The sequence below is a fragment of the Crocodylus siamensis genome, chromosome 3 (assembly GCF_052110815.1).
Source record: "Crocodylus siamensis isolate JL-2025a chromosome 3, ASM5211081v1, whole genome shotgun sequence".
Classification (NCBI taxonomy): domain Eukaryota; kingdom Metazoa; phylum Chordata; order Crocodylia; family Crocodylidae; genus Crocodylus; species Crocodylus siamensis.
Genome location: NC_143397.1, coordinates 223925235 through 223943445, shown reverse-complemented (window position 1 = coordinate 223943445; position 18211 = coordinate 223925235). Strand labels below are relative to the sequence as shown.

At 41.5% G+C, this 18211-nt stretch overlaps 2 protein-coding genes across 11 annotated transcripts in view; both read left to right on the top strand.

Annotated features, from left to right (window-relative positions):
- The window catches only part of UBR5 (ubiquitin protein ligase E3 component n-recognin 5), a 143829-nt gene extending 138205 nt beyond the window's left edge, over positions 1-5624 (top strand). For all 10 annotated transcript variants that reach the window (XM_090040461.1, XM_090040458.1, XM_090040457.1 and 7 more), the window contains 5 exons: positions 226-381; positions 775-888; positions 2294-2438; positions 3278-3363; positions 5014-5624. In XM_090040461.1, the coding sequence (XP_089896587.1) occupies positions 226-381; positions 775-888; positions 2294-2438; positions 3278-3363; positions 5014-5226 (714 nt within the window). In that variant the 3' untranslated portion in view covers positions 5227-5624. The remainder of the gene's footprint in view (positions 1-225; positions 382-774; positions 889-2293; positions 2439-3277; positions 3364-5013) is intronic.
- Positions 5625-16250: 10626 nt separating this feature from the next.
- The window catches only part of RRM2B (ribonucleotide reductase regulatory TP53 inducible subunit M2B), a 39803-nt gene continuing 37842 nt past the window's right edge, over positions 16251-18211 (top strand). Inside the window, exon 1 of the mRNA XM_090040452.1 lies at positions 16251-16479. Coding sequence (XP_089896578.1) covers positions 16426-16479 — 54 coding nt within the window. The 5' untranslated portion in view covers positions 16251-16425. The remainder of the gene's footprint in view (positions 16480-18211) is intronic.

The following is an 18211-nucleotide window of genomic DNA, read 5'->3' as shown; positions in this document are numbered from 1 at the left end:
TTCAGTCTGGTGTTACGTTCCTGCAACTTCAAAGCATGATGAGAACAGAAATGTTTAACTTTCTTTATTCTTCCCAAAACCTTGTGTGGCCCTCTGGGTGGATTTCTGCTAATGTGGATGTTACACAGACCTAGACTTTGTAACACACACACATATATATACACATATATATATATATATGTGTGTAAAATACATGTTTCATATCAAATATTTACTTTATTTTAGGTGAACTGGCACGATTTTGCTTTTTTTGATCCGGTTATGTATGAGAGCTTGCGGCAACTTATCCTCGCCTCCCAGAGTACAGATGCTGATGCTGTGTTTGCAGCAATGGACTTAGCATTTGCAATAGACTTGTGCAAGGAGGAAGGGGGAGGGCAGGTAGGTACAAGCTAAACTTGGCTTTAGTTTTTAATGTTGCTTGCTTGTACCATGCAAATCTTGGGGAGCATTTTGAAAATGACAAGTGATTTGGGAATGAGATCTTTTGAAAGCCAGCGTGACTTATCCTTAAGCCACAGAAGCATTTTTTTAATATTCCGCATCCTAAGCTGTATGTCCTGTTTCATTTCTATTTCACAGAAATGATCCATCTCACTGACTTTACCATCTTACAGTTATTAAATATAGTTTTTGTTTAAGATTTTCATGTGTTATGGTTTGCTATAAGAGTGAAAAATACTGTATTTAGTTATGTAGTCCCAGGCAATTTATTTGCTTCATACAGAAATAGAAGTAACTTGTAATAAGTTACTTTCTATTTTTTTGTCACAGGTTGAGCTTATCTCCAATGGTGTAAATATACCAGTCACTCCTCAGAATGTTTATGAATATGTCCGGAAATATGCAGAACACAGAATGTTGGTCGTAGCAGAGCAACCTTTACACGTAAGTACTTTGTATTGTTTCTGGATATACAGGATTCCTTCCTCTGAAGCTTCTTTCTTCATATGTTCATAGAGTTCATTTTTAAAAAAGTTGTCGGACTTCTAAAAGATACTGATATTTAAATGTGAAACACTTGTTTCTTGTCATACAGCTGCCAGCTTAACTTTATAGAGTCCTGAATACATTGAAAGTATTTTTTCATAGGAGAATTAAGTTCAAAGGAAGAAAGTAATTTAGCTCAGTCAGTAGTTAAAAAACTTGAAGATTTATATGTAAAACATTATTTGTGACTTAAGCTTACATGGCGCACATCCTACTAGGGAAGAGTACTGTTTTTCCTCTGCATTTGGAAATTTTTGTCTTGAAAGTCTCCCGTGTTACTGTGCTTTTCTGTCAGCGTTGGTGTATTTAATCCTTGTAGTTCAGCCAAGTTTTAACAAAATAAACTCCAGAATAAATGCATAATTTTTCCAGAACTTCTGACCATATGTCCGCATTCTAGCACATGCAACTAATAAGACAGAATATTTGTTCTTGCCTTTTATTTGGAGGGAAGGAGTGGGGAGGAACATGACTAAAACCATTATTGTCAAAACTGACGTTAAACTATGTTTTGGTTTTGGAAGCTACTTTTGAAATAAGAAGGGTAGAAATTACTTTCTTGAAAAATGATTCAGAGACCAATGCTTAGCACAGTTTTACTAGGCTGCCAAAGAGGCCAAATGATGTTTGTCTTTATATCATTCTTACTATATTATTTGTGTGTTCACCCTTTTAGTTTTGACACAAGTGAGCAGTTAGTAGCTCTGGAACTCTCATTTTAAAGTTTGAGGCCTAGGCTGCCAGTAATTCCCTAGATAGTCCCCTAAATCTATGTAACCGCCTTTTAAATAAACAGTCTTACTTTAAGAAGTGCTGAGCATTTGGATGCTCCCATTTAAAATATGTAAACTTAGTAATTACACTCTAGAACAAAAAGCAGAACCTGAACTGGTGTGTTGCTTTGATATTTTCTGCTGCTTGGAAAGTTGAGTTCCAAGCTTGTCTATGTAGCAGTGGCATTAGTATTATGTTGAAGTGATTGTCGGTGTACCATATTTAAAGCAATATCAGAATTTAAGCAAGTTGAAGTGGAGTTGCATGAGAGAGCATTTTTTTAAAAAAATGCTATCTTCACAGAGAGAGTTTTAAATTGACATAGCTATGTTGAACAGTTCAGATTCTAGGAAGAAAGCAAGCATTTCTACTTCTGTTGATTTGTAAACTACCAAATTTGACAGAGTATTACTAAAAGAAACTTAACTCTGCTTGCAGATGTCAGCTTCCTGGTACGTAAATTTTTAGTGCTGTATTAGAAGGTAACAGAGAAATGATGGGTATAAAGTGAATCTTGTAACTCTTTCAGGCCATGAGGAAAGGTCTGCTGGATGTACTTCCAAAGAACTCATTAGAAGACTTGACAGCAGAAGACTTCAGGCTTTTGGTAAATGGCTGTGGTGAAGTAAATGTACAAATGCTGATCAGCTTTACATCTTTCAATGACGAGTCAGGTATGATATTTTGTTCACTTAAAATACAGCTGTACAGATTAGTCATTTAGTATGTTCACCTGTTAGTCTGCCCACTGTGTGTTGGGCAAACTTTAACTTTTAAATTTTTTTTAAGTTAAAACTACCCCTGTGCTTTGTCTGTCAGCGAATGAGTTAATGCAGCAGGTTTAAAAGATTTTCAGTGTTGTACCTTATTACTAGGAACCTACCTAAATTGCTCTGGAAGTTAGCAGTGCAGTGGTGCCTTTAATCTCACCTTTTTTCGCAGCATGGCACCCCCCTTCCCCCGTTGAGTGGCTGAGAGGCAATTCATGCTTCAGTTTTTGCTTCTTGGTCACTCAGTTGTGGGAGGGAGGTGGCAAAAAGAGTGAGATTAGAAGTCCTGTGGAACTGTATGCTTGCGCTGCACTGCAAACTAGGATTTAGGTAGGTCTCTACCCATTATTATCACCTACATTTGAAAATCTTTATCTTCAACCGGAAGACTAGAATACACAGCTCTCTCTAGGGTACAGCTTTGCTGTCTCTTGGGTACCATAATCCATCAGGTTAGGAGAGCTTGAGAGTAGCACTTCTTTCCTCCTCAAACCCTGGTCTTGACCATATGTTTAATTAGAAACGTGATTGTGCTCTAATCTTTTAAAGGAATGTTTTAATGATTTATTACTAACGAGATACAGCTATTATACCATAAAGCTGTTCTGGTTCTCTTTGCCCAGATTTTATGGAGAAGAAATGTTGTGCTGAAAGAATTTATTTACTGATACGCATACATAAAAGTGCCTACAGTGTTCAGTATTCCAGTACACAAATGTAAATGTATTTGTTATTTCAAACAGGAGAAAATGCTGAGAAGCTTTTACAGTTCAAGCGTTGGTTTTGGTCCATAGTTGAGAAGATGAGTATGACAGAAAGACAAGATCTAGTAAGTTCCAGTGAAAATTTACAGAAAACCTCATTGCTTCTCTGGAAGTACTGTTTTTAGTATGTGTGTATGTGTATATTATGCAAAGGTTTTCTACATAGGTATGATGACATTTGGGGACCAGTGAGTTAATACACTAGCATTTCAACTGTGGATGCTCAGAAAATGGGTAATGGGGTGTTTGTCAAAATCCAATCCTCCAAAGTCGCACAGTTAAACACACTTTCAATTTTTGTTTGGGTTTCCAAAATGAATTATGGATGGGGTGACTATGGATTAGTAGGTTAAACTGGGATTCAGGAAATCTGGATTTTCTTCCTGGTCATGCTAGTGGTCTGGCAAAATCACTCCACCTGCCTGCACCCTCCTGGCTGTAAGATGGGTTAATGGTACTGGTCAACTTAATGAAGTGCTTCGAAAAGCCATGTATATGAGAGAGTAGGGTTGGCAAGCCAGTCAGTTAACTGGTCAAATTGACTGCATATTTTTGATTGGTGAAATTTTACCAAAAAAAAGTTGCATTGGTTAGCAATATTACCAAAAAAATATAATCCTTTTTTGTAGTTTTCCTAACAGAATTATGAAATCGTCTTTATTATTTTTTTTACATGCTTCTTAATGGAAAATTTGTGACTTTTTCTGTGTATTATTTGGACCTATTGGCAATTTTTAGAAAATAATTTTTGGCCAATGTTTGACCAGTCTATTGACTGAATTTGACTTGACCAGTCAAATTATACCCAAACCTGTCAGAAACATACTATTCGTAACTGCAGTTATTGTAGAGAGATCTATTGTTGTGCAGTATATCAGTCTACTATTTAATACTTTCTCTTGCTGTTACTTCACAAACATGAACAATCTCATTTCATCTGAGTTTCCTTAGAAAGAATAAGCACTAGTGTGAAAAGAAGAAAATCTAAAGCAGGTTTGTTTAGGAATAGAACTAAGGGTGCAATGCAATATTCACTCTGAAAGACATTTCATACTTTAAAAAGAAGGTGAACTAAGATTTTCATGCTTCACCTACTTTAGCAATTGGAATAGAATACAATACTTTTATTATAGTGTTTCTGTCAGTCCAGCTCTGTCTCTTCAGTGGAACCAGGTAAAAGAGCAACTTTCTATGACAAGTAGTAGTTGATTCCAATAAGAGCAACTCTTCCCAAGTATGTTGCTTTGATGAGATACTTGTAGCTGAGATGAGCCAATGAGTTAGAGTAAAATATGTTGGCAGAAGAATGTGTAGTAGAGCCATTGAATTGGTCAGTATGCTATAAGGGAATGTTTCATGATCAGCCATAATATGACAGATGACAGAACAAGGAGTAATGGTCTCAAGTTGCAACAAGAGAGGTTTAGATTGCGTATTAGGAAAAACTTTCTCGCTAGGAGGGTGGTGAAGCACTGGAACAGGTTACCTAGAGATGGTGGAATCGCCATCCTTGAAAGTTTTTAAGGCCCAGCTTGACGAAGCCCTGGCTGGAATGATCTAGCTTGGGATGGTCCTGCTTTTGAGGGGGTTTGACTAGACGATCCCTTTCAACCCTAATTTTCTATGGTTCTGTGATTTTCACCGCTCTGTAGCTTAATGTAAGTTTACATGTGGTTAAACCAGCAAAAGTGATACTCTGCTTTCTGTCCTTTCAGGTTTATTTTTGGACATCAAGCCCATCATTACCTGCCAGTGAGGAGGGATTTCAGCCCATGCCATCAATAACAATAAGGCCACCAGATGATCAACACCTTCCTACAGCAAACACTTGCATTTCTCGCCTTTATGTCCCACTCTATTCCTCTAAGCAGATTTTGAAACAGAAATTGTTACTCGCCATTAAGACCAAGAATTTTGGTTTTGTGTAGAGTAAAAAAAGTGTGTATTGCTGTGTAATATTACTAGCTAAGTTTTGTAGATTTTCCATTTGTCTATAAAAGTTTATGAAAGTTAATGCTGTCATACCCCTGGTGGTACTTTAATGATTAAATGCAAACATTCCTATACTAGATTTGTAATGTAAAGGCCTAAGGAGTGCTAGCAACATTTGACTGTAACAGCGACAGCATGCTAGTCAGTAACTTCTTGGCCTAGCCCCAGCCAAAGATGACAGCAGAACAATATTATTTACACTGTGATTTATCTTTTTGCTGAGGGAAAATATGTAAAATGTTCTGAAAATTCACTGCTGCCTTTGTGGAAAGTGTTTCAGCAAAGGTTCTTGTATAGAGGGAGTAGGGAATTTCAAAATAAAAAATTAAGTATGTTCTGTGTTTTATTTTAACTTTTTTATGGTGTTTAATTTGTGGTTGGCTGCAGTTGTGTATCATGTATATTGAACTTGTAAAAAAAAAAAAAAAGTTCTTGACAGTTCAGATCTAAGAGTTGAAATCATTCACTTTTACTTATGAAACCACTTTCATTGCAATTTTTGTTCTTGTTGCATTGAACTCTGGCACATTAGATATCATCACTAATATTTTGCATGTAATCTGTACCTTTTTAGTGAGGTTTTTTTTTTGTACATGCGATGAGGCCAATGCACAGTATTTCATAGTTCACAATCAACATTTTTGTATCCCTATTTCAGTGAGCAGTCAGTCAGGAGGTTGTTCCACTTCCAGTTCTACCCAGACACTTGTACTACGTTATCTCAACTGTGTAAACTCAGCCTGGGCACTTTCTGGTAACTGTAAAATGTTTATAAGATCATGATTATTGAAGATACATTTTGGAAAATTTTAATGTTCGTGAGCAGCTTAACTACTTTTGTATCTAGCCTTTTTTAAGTATCTTGTTACAGTTTTTTAATAAAGAAATTACAGACAAAATACCAAGTCATATTGAAGAAACAATAGTTTTTATTTATTTAGCCCTTATTTGAGCTAGCAGCATACACAAAACACAGTAGCCCACTTAAAATCTGAATTTTGTGCTTCTGCACTGCAGTAAACAAAATGAAGAGATTCAGCCCACATTTTACAGTTAGCAGAGACTCCTGAATGAAATAAGCCAGGCAACCCCTTCTTTCACAAAAAAACTTGGTTTGAACAGAAAGAGGTTTGTTCCAATAAATTCAGGATTGATTTTAATGGAATAAATCTACAAAGTGCATAGTGGAGGGAACCTACTGTGTGTTCATTCTTTAATAAAATGGTTTATGGTTTTGGGGAGGGTAGTCTTTGAACATACAGTAAGCTAGGGCTTGTTTGTCATTTTCAATTTGTATTGCTTAGTGTGACTGCTTAGGAGTTGTGAGGACATTGGGAAAGTATGGAGCAATCCTGGCCACCTCCCCCTATTGTTATTCTGATACCATAGCTTAGCAGATTGGATTGTTGAAGATGGGGAGCAGGGCACAGCATGGGTTGGCTTTTGAAAGATGCTACTGTTTTTCTCTTCCTCTAACCCTTTGACCATGTTACAAGGATTTTCCCTTTTGAGGAGAGCTATCGAGATTTTGTCAATCTGTCAATGCTGCTTTGTGGCTGAAAAATAGAACCTTCTGCTTCCATAATTAGTCTAGCATCTGTAGGCCTTGATGAGGGCTTGAATCCAAAACTCTGGTCACTCTGGGAGTTTATACACGTGCTCTGGGAGGCAGAGGGAGCTTTAATTAGTGCAGCTCTGAGAGCCGTGCTAATAAAGTGCCCAGAACATCACTTATATCAGTATCCCTTTGCTGAAAAATGATGGCTAGGGCCTTTCAACTAAAACTCACTGAATGAGCTTTAAAGTGCCCTGCAGCCATTTTTCAGTGTGGGGATGCTGATGCATGTGACACTGGAGGCTTCTGGAACGCAGTAATTCCCACACTCCAGCAGACTCGATTAATTGTGGCTGCTCTGGAATTACGGTATGTTGGAACAGGCTCCCTGCATGTGTATAGGAGCCCTGTGTGTGTTGCATTGACTCTGAAATTTTTGATCAGGCTAACTGTTCCAGGCTTGCAAGGTTAAACTGCAGATGCATCAAATGAATCAGTAAAAATATTTCTACATGGATTGTGAAATGTAACCACATCCCCCTAGGAGTAACTCTTGTAGGCAAATACAGAGTTTTTCTAGTGCTTAGATTATTAGGGCTAGGAGTATAGTGTTTGGAATCTGCCACTGTGACCTTCAGGGAATTACTTTGAGCTGAGAGTCTGTCTAAACCCATAAGTTGTACCTCTTTTTTTCCTATCCTAGTTCTGTTAAGTTATACAATCTCAAAAGTGTGGGTGCAGCTATAAAGGTGCTTCACGTTGGTGCACCTATTTCTGTATTTGAAAAAAAGGGGAAGAAAACTATACTGGTATAAGGCACCACTATATACGTCAGTAGCATATTAGGGTCTCACCAGTATAATGATATTGCAGTTTAAAAAACAAAATCAAAACATACCTCTAGCCAAAATACATAAAGTTAGTACAAAAATTGTGTAGAACAGGTCTCGGATCCAGTTTGCAAAAATGACTCCCTACCTGATGAGCTTTATGAGGCTTAATGGTGTAAAACCTTCAACAAAAATCCTCTGATGAAAGGCCATATACATGTAAATTATTGTGTATATATGTATTGTGTGTATATGTATATAAATGTATGTGTATGTATAACATATAAATATATGTTATATGTATATATATTTATGTATATAGCTTAAACAGTTTTTTTTTAAATCCTGTACTGTATAGCTAGGCAGAAACTACACAGGTAGTCTTATACAGTAGTTCACAATATATACACACACGAAGGTATTCTGATGACATGAACAGAAGGAAAAACTAGAATGATGTATGCTGTCGTCATTGACTTGAAATGTGTATGTTGCTTTATAAATTAGCTTTTTTTTCTCTGTATGGTATATTTAAACAATATCAAGGTTTTAATAAGAAAATGTTTATTAAAATCATACACCTCATTTCCCTTTGACTTAAGCCCTTCTGTTAGTTTATTTTTAAGGTGTGGTAGAGAAACAAAAGTAAACCAGGAAGATTTTTATAGCATTTAATTAAAAATGCTTTGTAGTCTACTTTCTCAGATGTTTATTACTGTTGAAATAAGAGGCAAAGTAGTTACCAACAAAATGTGTTGTTAAATATTAACACTAATTATTCTGTATTTTAACTACAGGGAAAACTGGTCCTATGCTGTGCTAACCTGTCAGTCTGGGATTTTAATGATTCCTATAATGAGTCTACTTCAGCTAAGTTTCATGCTTTAGCCCTGGAATTCTAGATTTAAAAAAATGGGCTGGGTGTTCCTCAGCTAGTATTCTTTTCCAGCTGTGTCCTGTTTTGAAATGTCCCTGAAATGTACTTGCTTTTTGCTACATACATTTGAGCTTTCTAGTAATTAAATCCACATTTAGTGAAAGAGCAATGAATTAGAAAAGCAAAACCAAAAAAGTTTCTTGCAAGATATTAGTCAAGCAGCTGTGAGAAACTAAACTTCATTCTTTCCCTTCAGAGGTAGGTGTGGGAGGTAGGTAGGTGTAAGAACATGGTCTGTAATAAATGTTAGGATTTTTGTTTTGATATATTGGCAGTGAACCCATGCAAAGATATTGAGCAGAAAATATTATCATGCCCATATCTTTAATCCTTATTCAAATAGGGAGAAATACAAAAGTCATCAAGTCCATCTTCCTATTGCAGAGCTGTGCCTAGGGTATCTTTTCTACTAGTCTAATTTTAAAGCATGTCTGGTATCTTCTGTAACTAATATTCCAGTGGTCCCCAGTTGTATTGGACATTGGGTAACAGCGTTGATTTGAAAAACATGCTGTGGGCAGCGGCATACTTTATTCTCACTGTCTAATTCAGTTGTAACCTTTCAATTTCCTGTGGCTGTGAGCAATGTCAGTCTAGGGGGCAGTATGTTGCCAATGAGCTTTTTTTTTTTTTTTTTTAAGGATCCTTAGTTTGATATATTCTACGTTTAGGAGGTTTTCCTGTTTTTCTACCTAGATTTTTCTCTTTTGTAAAGTCATCTAATCATAACCTATGTATGGTGTATGTATATCATTATATGTAGTATGAGGCCTTTTTATGCCATTCTCCTTCTGTTCTCTGTTCACAGTTTTGAGTATATTAACTTCTATCTGCCTTTCTTTTGTATTAGTCAAGCTTTGGAGTGACTAGTTTCACTTCCTCAGTCTTTTCTCTGAACACCTTCAATTTTTCTATCTTTTTAGAATGGAATGAAGTACAGGCAAATCCAAATTACCAGCATTCACCCTAACTGGCATTGGTGCATCTCCAAGTCCAGATAACCACATAGAGTTTGAAATGCATCTGAAACTTACTATATGAAGACTTCAGCTGACACTCCTAACCTTTACGTGAAATGTTTGGATCAGTGCTTTGAAGAGAAGACATGAATCCATCCATGATTTAATAGTTGTGCATCCCAGAATTACACTGACCTTTTGGTGCTGACACCATTTGCACAACAGAATTTGACCTACCATTTTCCTGAGGTTTTCTAGCCCCCTATTGGTGTTAACTTGGAAATACAACTAGGAAAATGCTTTTTATTCATAGCCAAACCTGTCTTGGGTTTTTGTCACTGAACTGTAATTCAGTTATGTTGAACTCCCTCCTATTGGTTGAATAACTGAAAAATTACTTACGGCTTTTCAGCTCTTGATAATCTAGCCTGTTGCGAGTGTGTATGGAGAGGAGGGAGTATGCCTCTTAGTCAACAAGATATAGAGCAGGATACCAGGAGAACCTGCGTATGTACCCATTCCTCCCCTCCAACTTCCTGTAACCCATCTATTTGTGTCTGTTTTCTTTTCTGTAAAACTGGCAGACAGTCTTACCTCACAGGTGGTGATATTTAATGTTTTAATTTTTGTAAAGCACTTGGGGAATCTCATGGGAAAATGTAGAACTGCAAAATATTATCATTTCTACATATACGGCTTTTGCCTGCGGTAATCCATAAGTAATGCGACTGTGGTTAGATCTCCTATAAACTGAAAATTTCAGTGAACTAAAAGGTCTGTCAGTTGTCTTGTGCTTGCTGCTGTGCTGGCTACCATAGGTATGTGTTCAGTTTTTGCATACTCAGCTTCTTTCATGTTCAGTGACAAACAAGCAATACAGTAGATATGAACAGTAAGTTGAATAATGTATTCATTTAAGAGGAGTTCTTGAAATACTGTAATTTCTCACAACACACATCTTTCCTTCCAAAGTCATCCCCTCCCTTTCCCCTTCCCCCCACAATTTGGGTGCATGTATTAAACAGGGAAGCTGCTTCCTTTGCTAGAAAAGAAGCATGCCCAGAGAAGCTGCATGTTGTGCGGCTGCCAAGTTGGCAAAATCCTGTGTTAACCTGTAGCTTGTACCTGAAGGGGCAAATGAGCTTGCTCATCCAAGTATCTTGATGAAGCCTGTGATGTAGAAATAACTTTGTTTACAGGTGCACGTATAAAGAACTGTTTACAGTAAAGAAGCATCAGTCTGTTGCTGTCCTTGTAAGGGTCTGGGACCTAAACTTGTGTGACGTAAAGCAAGTTCTCCTGGAGACAGTGACCAGGAAGTACGGCACCCCAGAAGACCGCCTGAGTGAGGCATCTGGCACCAGAAACTTCCTGGGTACTGTTTCCAGGAGAACTTTGTCAGTCATCCATGAGATGATGCTGAAAAAATATTTCTGTGTTACACCTTGTAAAAACAAGGCGCATATTTATTTGGGGATGTATGCAAGAAAATAGGGGAGTAGGTTGCTACCAAGAGCCAACATAATGCATGGCAACAAAAATAATGTAAGCAATGGCTGGAGCTGGTTGACTTTTTAGGGGCAAATAGTAAATTAGTTGAGGAAATAAGTTTTAGGTAGGCTGAAATTTGCGAAGTTGAGGTGAATTTGCAGAACTGTGCGGCTGAAAACTTGCAATGTTTAATTCTATGCTTCAAAAATGAAAGGTTTTGGTTTTTAATTTTAAAATGGCATTTAATTTAAACATTTAGGTTTTAAGTTTTTAAAAAGTGCAAATGATACACCTCTGAAACAAAAAACCCCCCTAGTTTCAGGTCAGATGAAATGTTTTGCATCAAAGTGAAACAATTGTATCATTATTTTGTGAGGGGAAAAAAATCCTATTTTGGGTTGACCCAAACTATACATTTCGTTCCCTAACCCTGTTTTACTACTGAACTGAAAAAAATCACCTCATAGCAATGATTTATGTTTGAACTGGATTATAAGTGACCTATCAAACCATTTAGGGAATTGCTGTCAGGTGCGTTTCTTGTTTGGTTTTGCTCCTTTGGTGGGAAGGGTTGAGGAGTGGTGTCGAAGGTGTGGGGAGGAGAGATTTCAATTCTTATAGTGAAGTTAAAGTTCTCTGCTACAAAAAAAATCTCTTATCAACCCTATTTCAGTAAACAGAAGTTTCTGAAAACTTTACTCCCAAAATCACTAATCTTAAAATCTGTCCATAAAAGATTAATGTTCATGTGTTCTCAGAAGAAATGGATGGTTACTTTAACCATTGTTTTAGATGGAATCTTTCCTTTTTCATGTCCTTGTGAAGAGGTATTTATCAGAATTCACAGATTGTGTTGGAATCTGACAGGCTGCACAGTATTAGGCTGGGAGTGCAAAATGCAATTATCTTTTAACACTGTAATCATTTTTATAGGCAGGCTTAGTCAGGGACTACTGCGCTAGCTTTACTCCAGTTACATGTTAAATAGCAGTGCCTAATGCTTTGCTGCTACGTATATTAAAATGTGTATTAGGTTATGAACAGAATAGCCATGGACCTATAATCTGCTTCCAGGTGGCTGGGAGAAATGTTGTCCTGTTTTGCTTTCTGCTTTTTCACGTGCTTCTTTCAGAGAATGTCGGCTCACTTAAAAGCACTGGAACTGAAATCCTTGGAACTGAAGTCATTTAGCCCCAGAACAGGAATTGCAGTAGTAGTACAAGGTTTGATGCACTGTTAACTGCTAATTTCTGACATTTGTGGGAGGGTGGACAAGGACAACTCTACCTAGAGGATGAAAGTGTAGGTCAGTTGCCATATCCATTCAGTGCTTAGTTCCTTTCCATTTGAAGCATGTGTTGATATACCATCAGTCTTGGTCCCTATAGTGGCACTGGGCTAGTTAGCCTTGTTTACTGTATAAGATGGAGTATTAGACTGAAAGAACGTATACATTACATGTGTAAATTGTCCATTTTACAGTCCCAACAAGATTTCCATGTATCGGTGTTAGAACCATCATATGTGATGCATAAAATATGGCTTGCAAAAGTTAACGTTTTCAAGGTATTGCCTATATAGAAAACACCTGACTATGCTATTATCAACACTTATCTTTCATGGTACGCTTAGGAGAGATGTACCACAATGTTTAAGATAGTATGTGGTGCATTGGCATGTTCCATTAAGTTGCTCTTGCACTCTGGAAAGCGAGCAAACAAGTAGTTGATTGTCAGGATTAATGAAGAGTCTGTGAGTCTTGCCTTTAAGTCTGTTCTCAAAATGTGGGTCACAGACCTTGTTCTTTATGGGCCACAAGAAGAACCCTTGGTGGTGAGGAACTGGGGCTCAGAGGGAGAATTTACCCAGGGAAGGTTCTGTTATGAAGCAGATAATCTCACAGATATTGGCTTAACCACTTGGAAGTGGTTTGCAGAAAAAGCTAACAGCTGTCTTCAGTAGCTGGGCAAAGTCAGATGTATGATATAATATTACCCATTCGACCCATTTACTTCCAGCTGCAAAACACCAGCCCCACTCTCCTAGTAGATAGATGCTTGTTAGATTCCTGCAGTATGTGAAGTGGAGGAGCTTAGGGGCACATGGTTTCAGTCAGAAAACTTATTTTGACATGAATAGGGAGAAAATGGTTCCATGTTTCAGAATAGGTGTATTCTCTAGTGCTGCACTGTCACTTCTGCTCTCGAACACACACGGTCACATGACACATGACATGCTTGAGATGGTGAAGATTTCTATTACCTGGCACCGGAGGCAGGTCAGGAGCATTTTGGCAGCAGTGAGATTGGGGAGCATTTTCTGGCTATTTTCTATCTTGTTCTTGTGCATTGACCCTCCCCCCTGCTTCCAAGATCATCTCTTGTACCTTTTAAAGATTAGCTTAGGCTCAACTCTGTGTTGACTCAGCTCCCTAGGTTGTTTATAAGCTTTAAATTAACATTGCTAGTTGGTTGTTTTTCCCATTGCTGTATCTTATGTTTGAGTGTGTGTGGCAGCCTGGACTTTATCCAGTCATTTTCTTCAGTGTTTGAACTTTGGGTCTGCCTGATTCATGGCCATTTTGGCTAGTTAGAAATGTTACTCAGCACCTCTTCTGTATCATGATGACTGTATATTCTGGCCACACACATCTTTTCAAGGCCTTTGATACCGTTTCCCATGAAATTCTCTCAACCAAATAGGAGAGTACTGGCCTAGACCAGGCTAGTGAGGTAGGTTGGCAACTGGCTCAGCGACCGATCCGTGAGTTGTTGTAATTGGGGTGGCCTCATCCTGGAGGGCTGTCTCCAATGGTGTCCCCCAATGCTTGGGCCTGTGCTCTTTAACATTTTTATCAATGACCTGGATGAGGGAGTGAAAAGCATAATGATTAAGTTTGTGAATGACACCAAGCTGCAGGGACATGCGGGCACATCTGAAGATGGGGCAAGGCTCTGGGACAACCTTGACAGGCTGGTCCTATGGGCTGAATGCAATCAAATGAGGTTCAGTAGGGATGAGTACCAGCTCCTTCATATGGTAAAGGTTCTTCCTACCCAGATCTATAAAATGGGTGGTGGTCCCCACTGGCTGGCATGGCATCCGAAAGGGACCTGGGAGTGACAATTGACCAGAGGATGAATGAGCTGCAAGTGCAATGAAGTGGCCAACTGAGCAAATAGAACTCCAGCGTGCATCAGCTGCTGTGTTGCCGATAGATCCAGAGAGGTGCTCCTCCCCCTCTACTTGGTGTTGGTAAGACCACAGCTGGAGTACTGTCTAGTTCTGGGCACCACACTTCAAGAAGGATATGGATAAGCTCAGATAAGAAAGGGTGCAGAGAAGGGCCACCTGCATGATCAAGGGCCTGGGGAGGAGGTGGGGGATAGGCCCTATGAAGAGAGACTTTGGGATCTGGGTTTATTCAGTCTGAGTAAAAAAAAAACTGAGAGGTGACTTCACCCCTGACATACTTGTAGGCAGCTATGAACACTAGGATCTATGGGGGGAACTCTTCAGAAAGGGAGCCCTTGGGGGAAGACAAGGTCCAATGAGCACAAGCTAGTGAAGGAAAACTTGGCTAGACATAAGGAAAAACTTCTGTCCGGGTAACTAGAATCTGGAACAGACTTCCAGCAGAGGTGGTGCAGTCACCATCCCTGCCGGTGTTCAAAAGGAGGCTGAGTTTGTTTGAGTCCAATTACCTCCTGCTCATGGCAGGGGACCGAACTTGATGATCTTACAGGTCCCTTCTGGTCCTTCTATTCTAAGATTGTCTGTTGAGAAAGTGGGGAGGATTTGTATTGACACATTTGTGCTGGTATAAAAACATTGTGCGCTGACATAATTTCAGCAAAGGCTTTAATGCAAGTTGCAGTTTATACCAGAGCAGCATATACATGTGGGGGGTTCAAATTGGGTCTGCAGAAAACCTGACTGTAGGCAAGTGCAAATTGAAAAGGCAGGGAAAATTTACAGCTTATAGAGGCAAATATTCTGTACCTTGTTACAGATATGCTATGCATGCTGTTATGGCTGTATTGGTTCAAGAAGTCAGTAAACAGAACTACTTGTACCACCTTCCAGCTGTTCTCTAAAGGAATGCTCTATCTCCTCTGCCTTTGGAGCCACTGACTGGCTCTTATGCCATAAGACCTCCCTTCTGCTAGATGCATGTCTAGTGTATCCATGACTGCTGTGTTTAATAGCTCTGAAGTTGGTGTGTCAAGGATATAGCACAGGCTGGATTCAGCCCATGGAGTTGCAGCATCTCACCTCTCATGCAGGCCCTGGGTCTTGATTTGACCTACATACCAGACAAAAGTCAGCCTGCCTCCTTGCATAGGGTGCAGGACCTGCAGTGTATGGTCCCTACATGGGACCAGTCTGGAACCCCTGCCAGCATGCTGGGTCTGCATGTCCTAGAGGGGCTGGTGCGGGTGCTGTGTGCACTGGATCTGGCCCTGGGGAAAGGTGGAAATCTGTGAGCCTATCGGGCTGGCCTTGTGCCGTCAATCTGGCCTCTGGGTCCAGATGAGTTTGACACCCCTGCTGTGAATGTCCTGCTCTCCTAAATTTCTGCTGAGGCAAAATCAGTGCAGATTTTATGCAACTATGTAGCCACCGAGGACCTCTGGGTTGTGCTCAGAAGCATCTTAGGCATCCTTTCCATTGGAAAAAGCCTAGGTCCTGGAGATCGACTGGTGATTGCCTGCATCTGGTGTGCACACAGCAGGTCCGGTGTAAGGGACAGGAAAGGAAGGCAGCTTTCAAACGTAAGTGCCGCTGGCTCAGAGCAATAGCCCGTACCGACCCGAGCTGCGGCAGTAGATGCTAGAGAGAGAGCGTCCAGCCAGAGGCGCTGCAGCCCGGCAGCTGACCCCTGCCCTGGGGGCCGAAGCTGGCCCGTGCCGCTCTCTCCAGGGGTTGGGAACCGGAGCAGCGGCAATTAATGCTGCCGCATTGCCGAGTGCCCTGTGGCAGGTCGCCAGCCCCCCAGTGCCAGGTCCTCTCCCCTCTCCTCACAGCCTGGTGGGCGCGGGGCTAAGTGCTACCGCGTGCCCTGGGCACTGCCCGCCGCGCTCCCTGGCATCGGCTGTGAAGGCGGCGCGTGTGGCGGGGGGCGGGGCAGTCTGCTCTGTCCTGCCCGGCGAGGACCCGCGGCGGCTGCAGGGGCCGGGCTCAGCCTGGCGCGCGGCCACTCCCGCCTCCGGGCTCGGAGGCTGGTTGGGGGCGGGGCTGCGCCGCGCCACCCGGCTCCCGACTCGCAGCCGCCGGCACGCGCTGCGTGAGGCGGGGCGGGGCGGCGCGGGGCAGGCTGGGAGCGGGGCGCTGTCGGCTCCGACCCGAGGCGGCTCCGCGCTATGGGCTCGCGCGGGGGCCCCGCGCCGCTGCCGGAAGCAGACGGGACCGACGGGGTGAGCGCGCGCGGGGGGGCTGGGCCGCGCCGCGCCGCGTCCTGGAGGGGGGCAGCAAGGGGCCTCCCGAGGTCGGGCTGGGGAGCAGAGCTCCGCGGGGCAGCGGCTTGAAGCCGCCCGCTGTCCAGGCCGCCGCGCGGGGGTCGCCCTCACCGGGAGCCCGGCCGGCCCCGAAACCGCCCGCGGGCAGGCTCGGCCGCGCGGCTTGGGTCGTTAGAGGAGGGGTAGGAGCTGGCGGTAATAGCCCGGTTTTGCACAACGAGGGATTCACTGGAGCCCTGATTCGTAGATACCATTTCCTCTTCGCCTTCCCTGGCCCCGTGCACGGCTACGTCAACAGGTAGAAACAGCCGAGTCGCCGCAGCGATTAAGGGGTTAAGAAGAGACGGGGCGGGCACCCTAATGGTGACAGATTGTGGTCATGGATTTCATAGACATTAGGGCTGAAAGGAACCTCGCGAGATCATCGGGTCCAGCCCCCCGCCCACGGGGGAGCAAGTCAGCTGGGGTTAAAGGATCCCAGCAGGATAAGCATCCAAGTGTTTCTTAAAAGTGTCCAGAGTAGGTGCTTGCGCCACATTTGGGGGCTCAGACAGTAAACCTTTTCCTCATGTCCAGCCTGAAATGGTCTTCCAGCAGTTCGTGACCTCATCATCCCTTGGGGTGCCCTGGTGAACAGATGTTCTCCCAGATCCCTTATGTACTTATAGGCTGCCCCCAAGTCCCTCCTGTGCCTTTGCTTCTCCAGGCTGAAGAGTCCCATGCCTCTCCACCTCTTCTCCTAAGGCCTGCCCTCTTGTCCTCTAATCATGTGCATGGCTCTCCTCTGGACTTTAGCTTTTCCATGGCTCCCAGAGCTAGACTGCCCTCCTAGTTCAGGCCCTGGGCATATACAATACAAACTCCGCCCTTTTGGAGTCATGTGGTTCATTTAATTCCCTTCTGAGTCCTGTACATCTCATCTTCCCTTAAAGCAGCAGGAGTCTCCAGCTCCCTACTACATAGAGATAAATGTTTAATGTACAATTTCGTACAATAAAAGTTAAGAGTAGTCACTATATACAAATTACATGATTATGCAGAGTAAAATAATCAAAGATTTTTCATGTACACTGCTTGTGCTCATCTACAAAATAGAAAATAGTTCTGCAAAACACTAGTTGGGCACTGGGTGCTTTTACACTTGCAGTGAAGCCGCTCCAATGGACTGTAATTACAGCAGGTTGGATGAGGAAACACCTTGAAGGGAGGGAGCTCCAAGAAATTCTCCCCTCAGGAAACTGTGGGTACTGGCCTGTTTTTGCTTGTTGATGTAGCCCTGTGAAGTGCCTGGGGAAGGGGATGAGGAATGGTATATGTGGATCAGGGCTCCAGTGAATCCCTTGTGCAAAACCAGATTTATTTGCGAGCTGATCAGGGGCACCTTGTAAGCATCTCTGAGGGCCAGCAAATGGGAACCAGCGCAAATAGCATAGGGTATAATGTCAGGAGAATCAAACTAAAGTTGTGGTCCTCTGGTGTTTCAGCCCAGCTAAATTGTTTTCTTCAATCAGTGTTTATCATACAAATGACTCAATTTACTCTGGAAAACAGCAGGATTTTGTCAAGCAGAGCTAAATATTTTATAAGGAAGGGTATTAGATGGAAAGAAATTAGGCTAACAAAATCCTCTTGAAAGTATTCAGGAGGGATACATTTTTTACAGATTTTCAAATGACCCAAGATGAGTCTA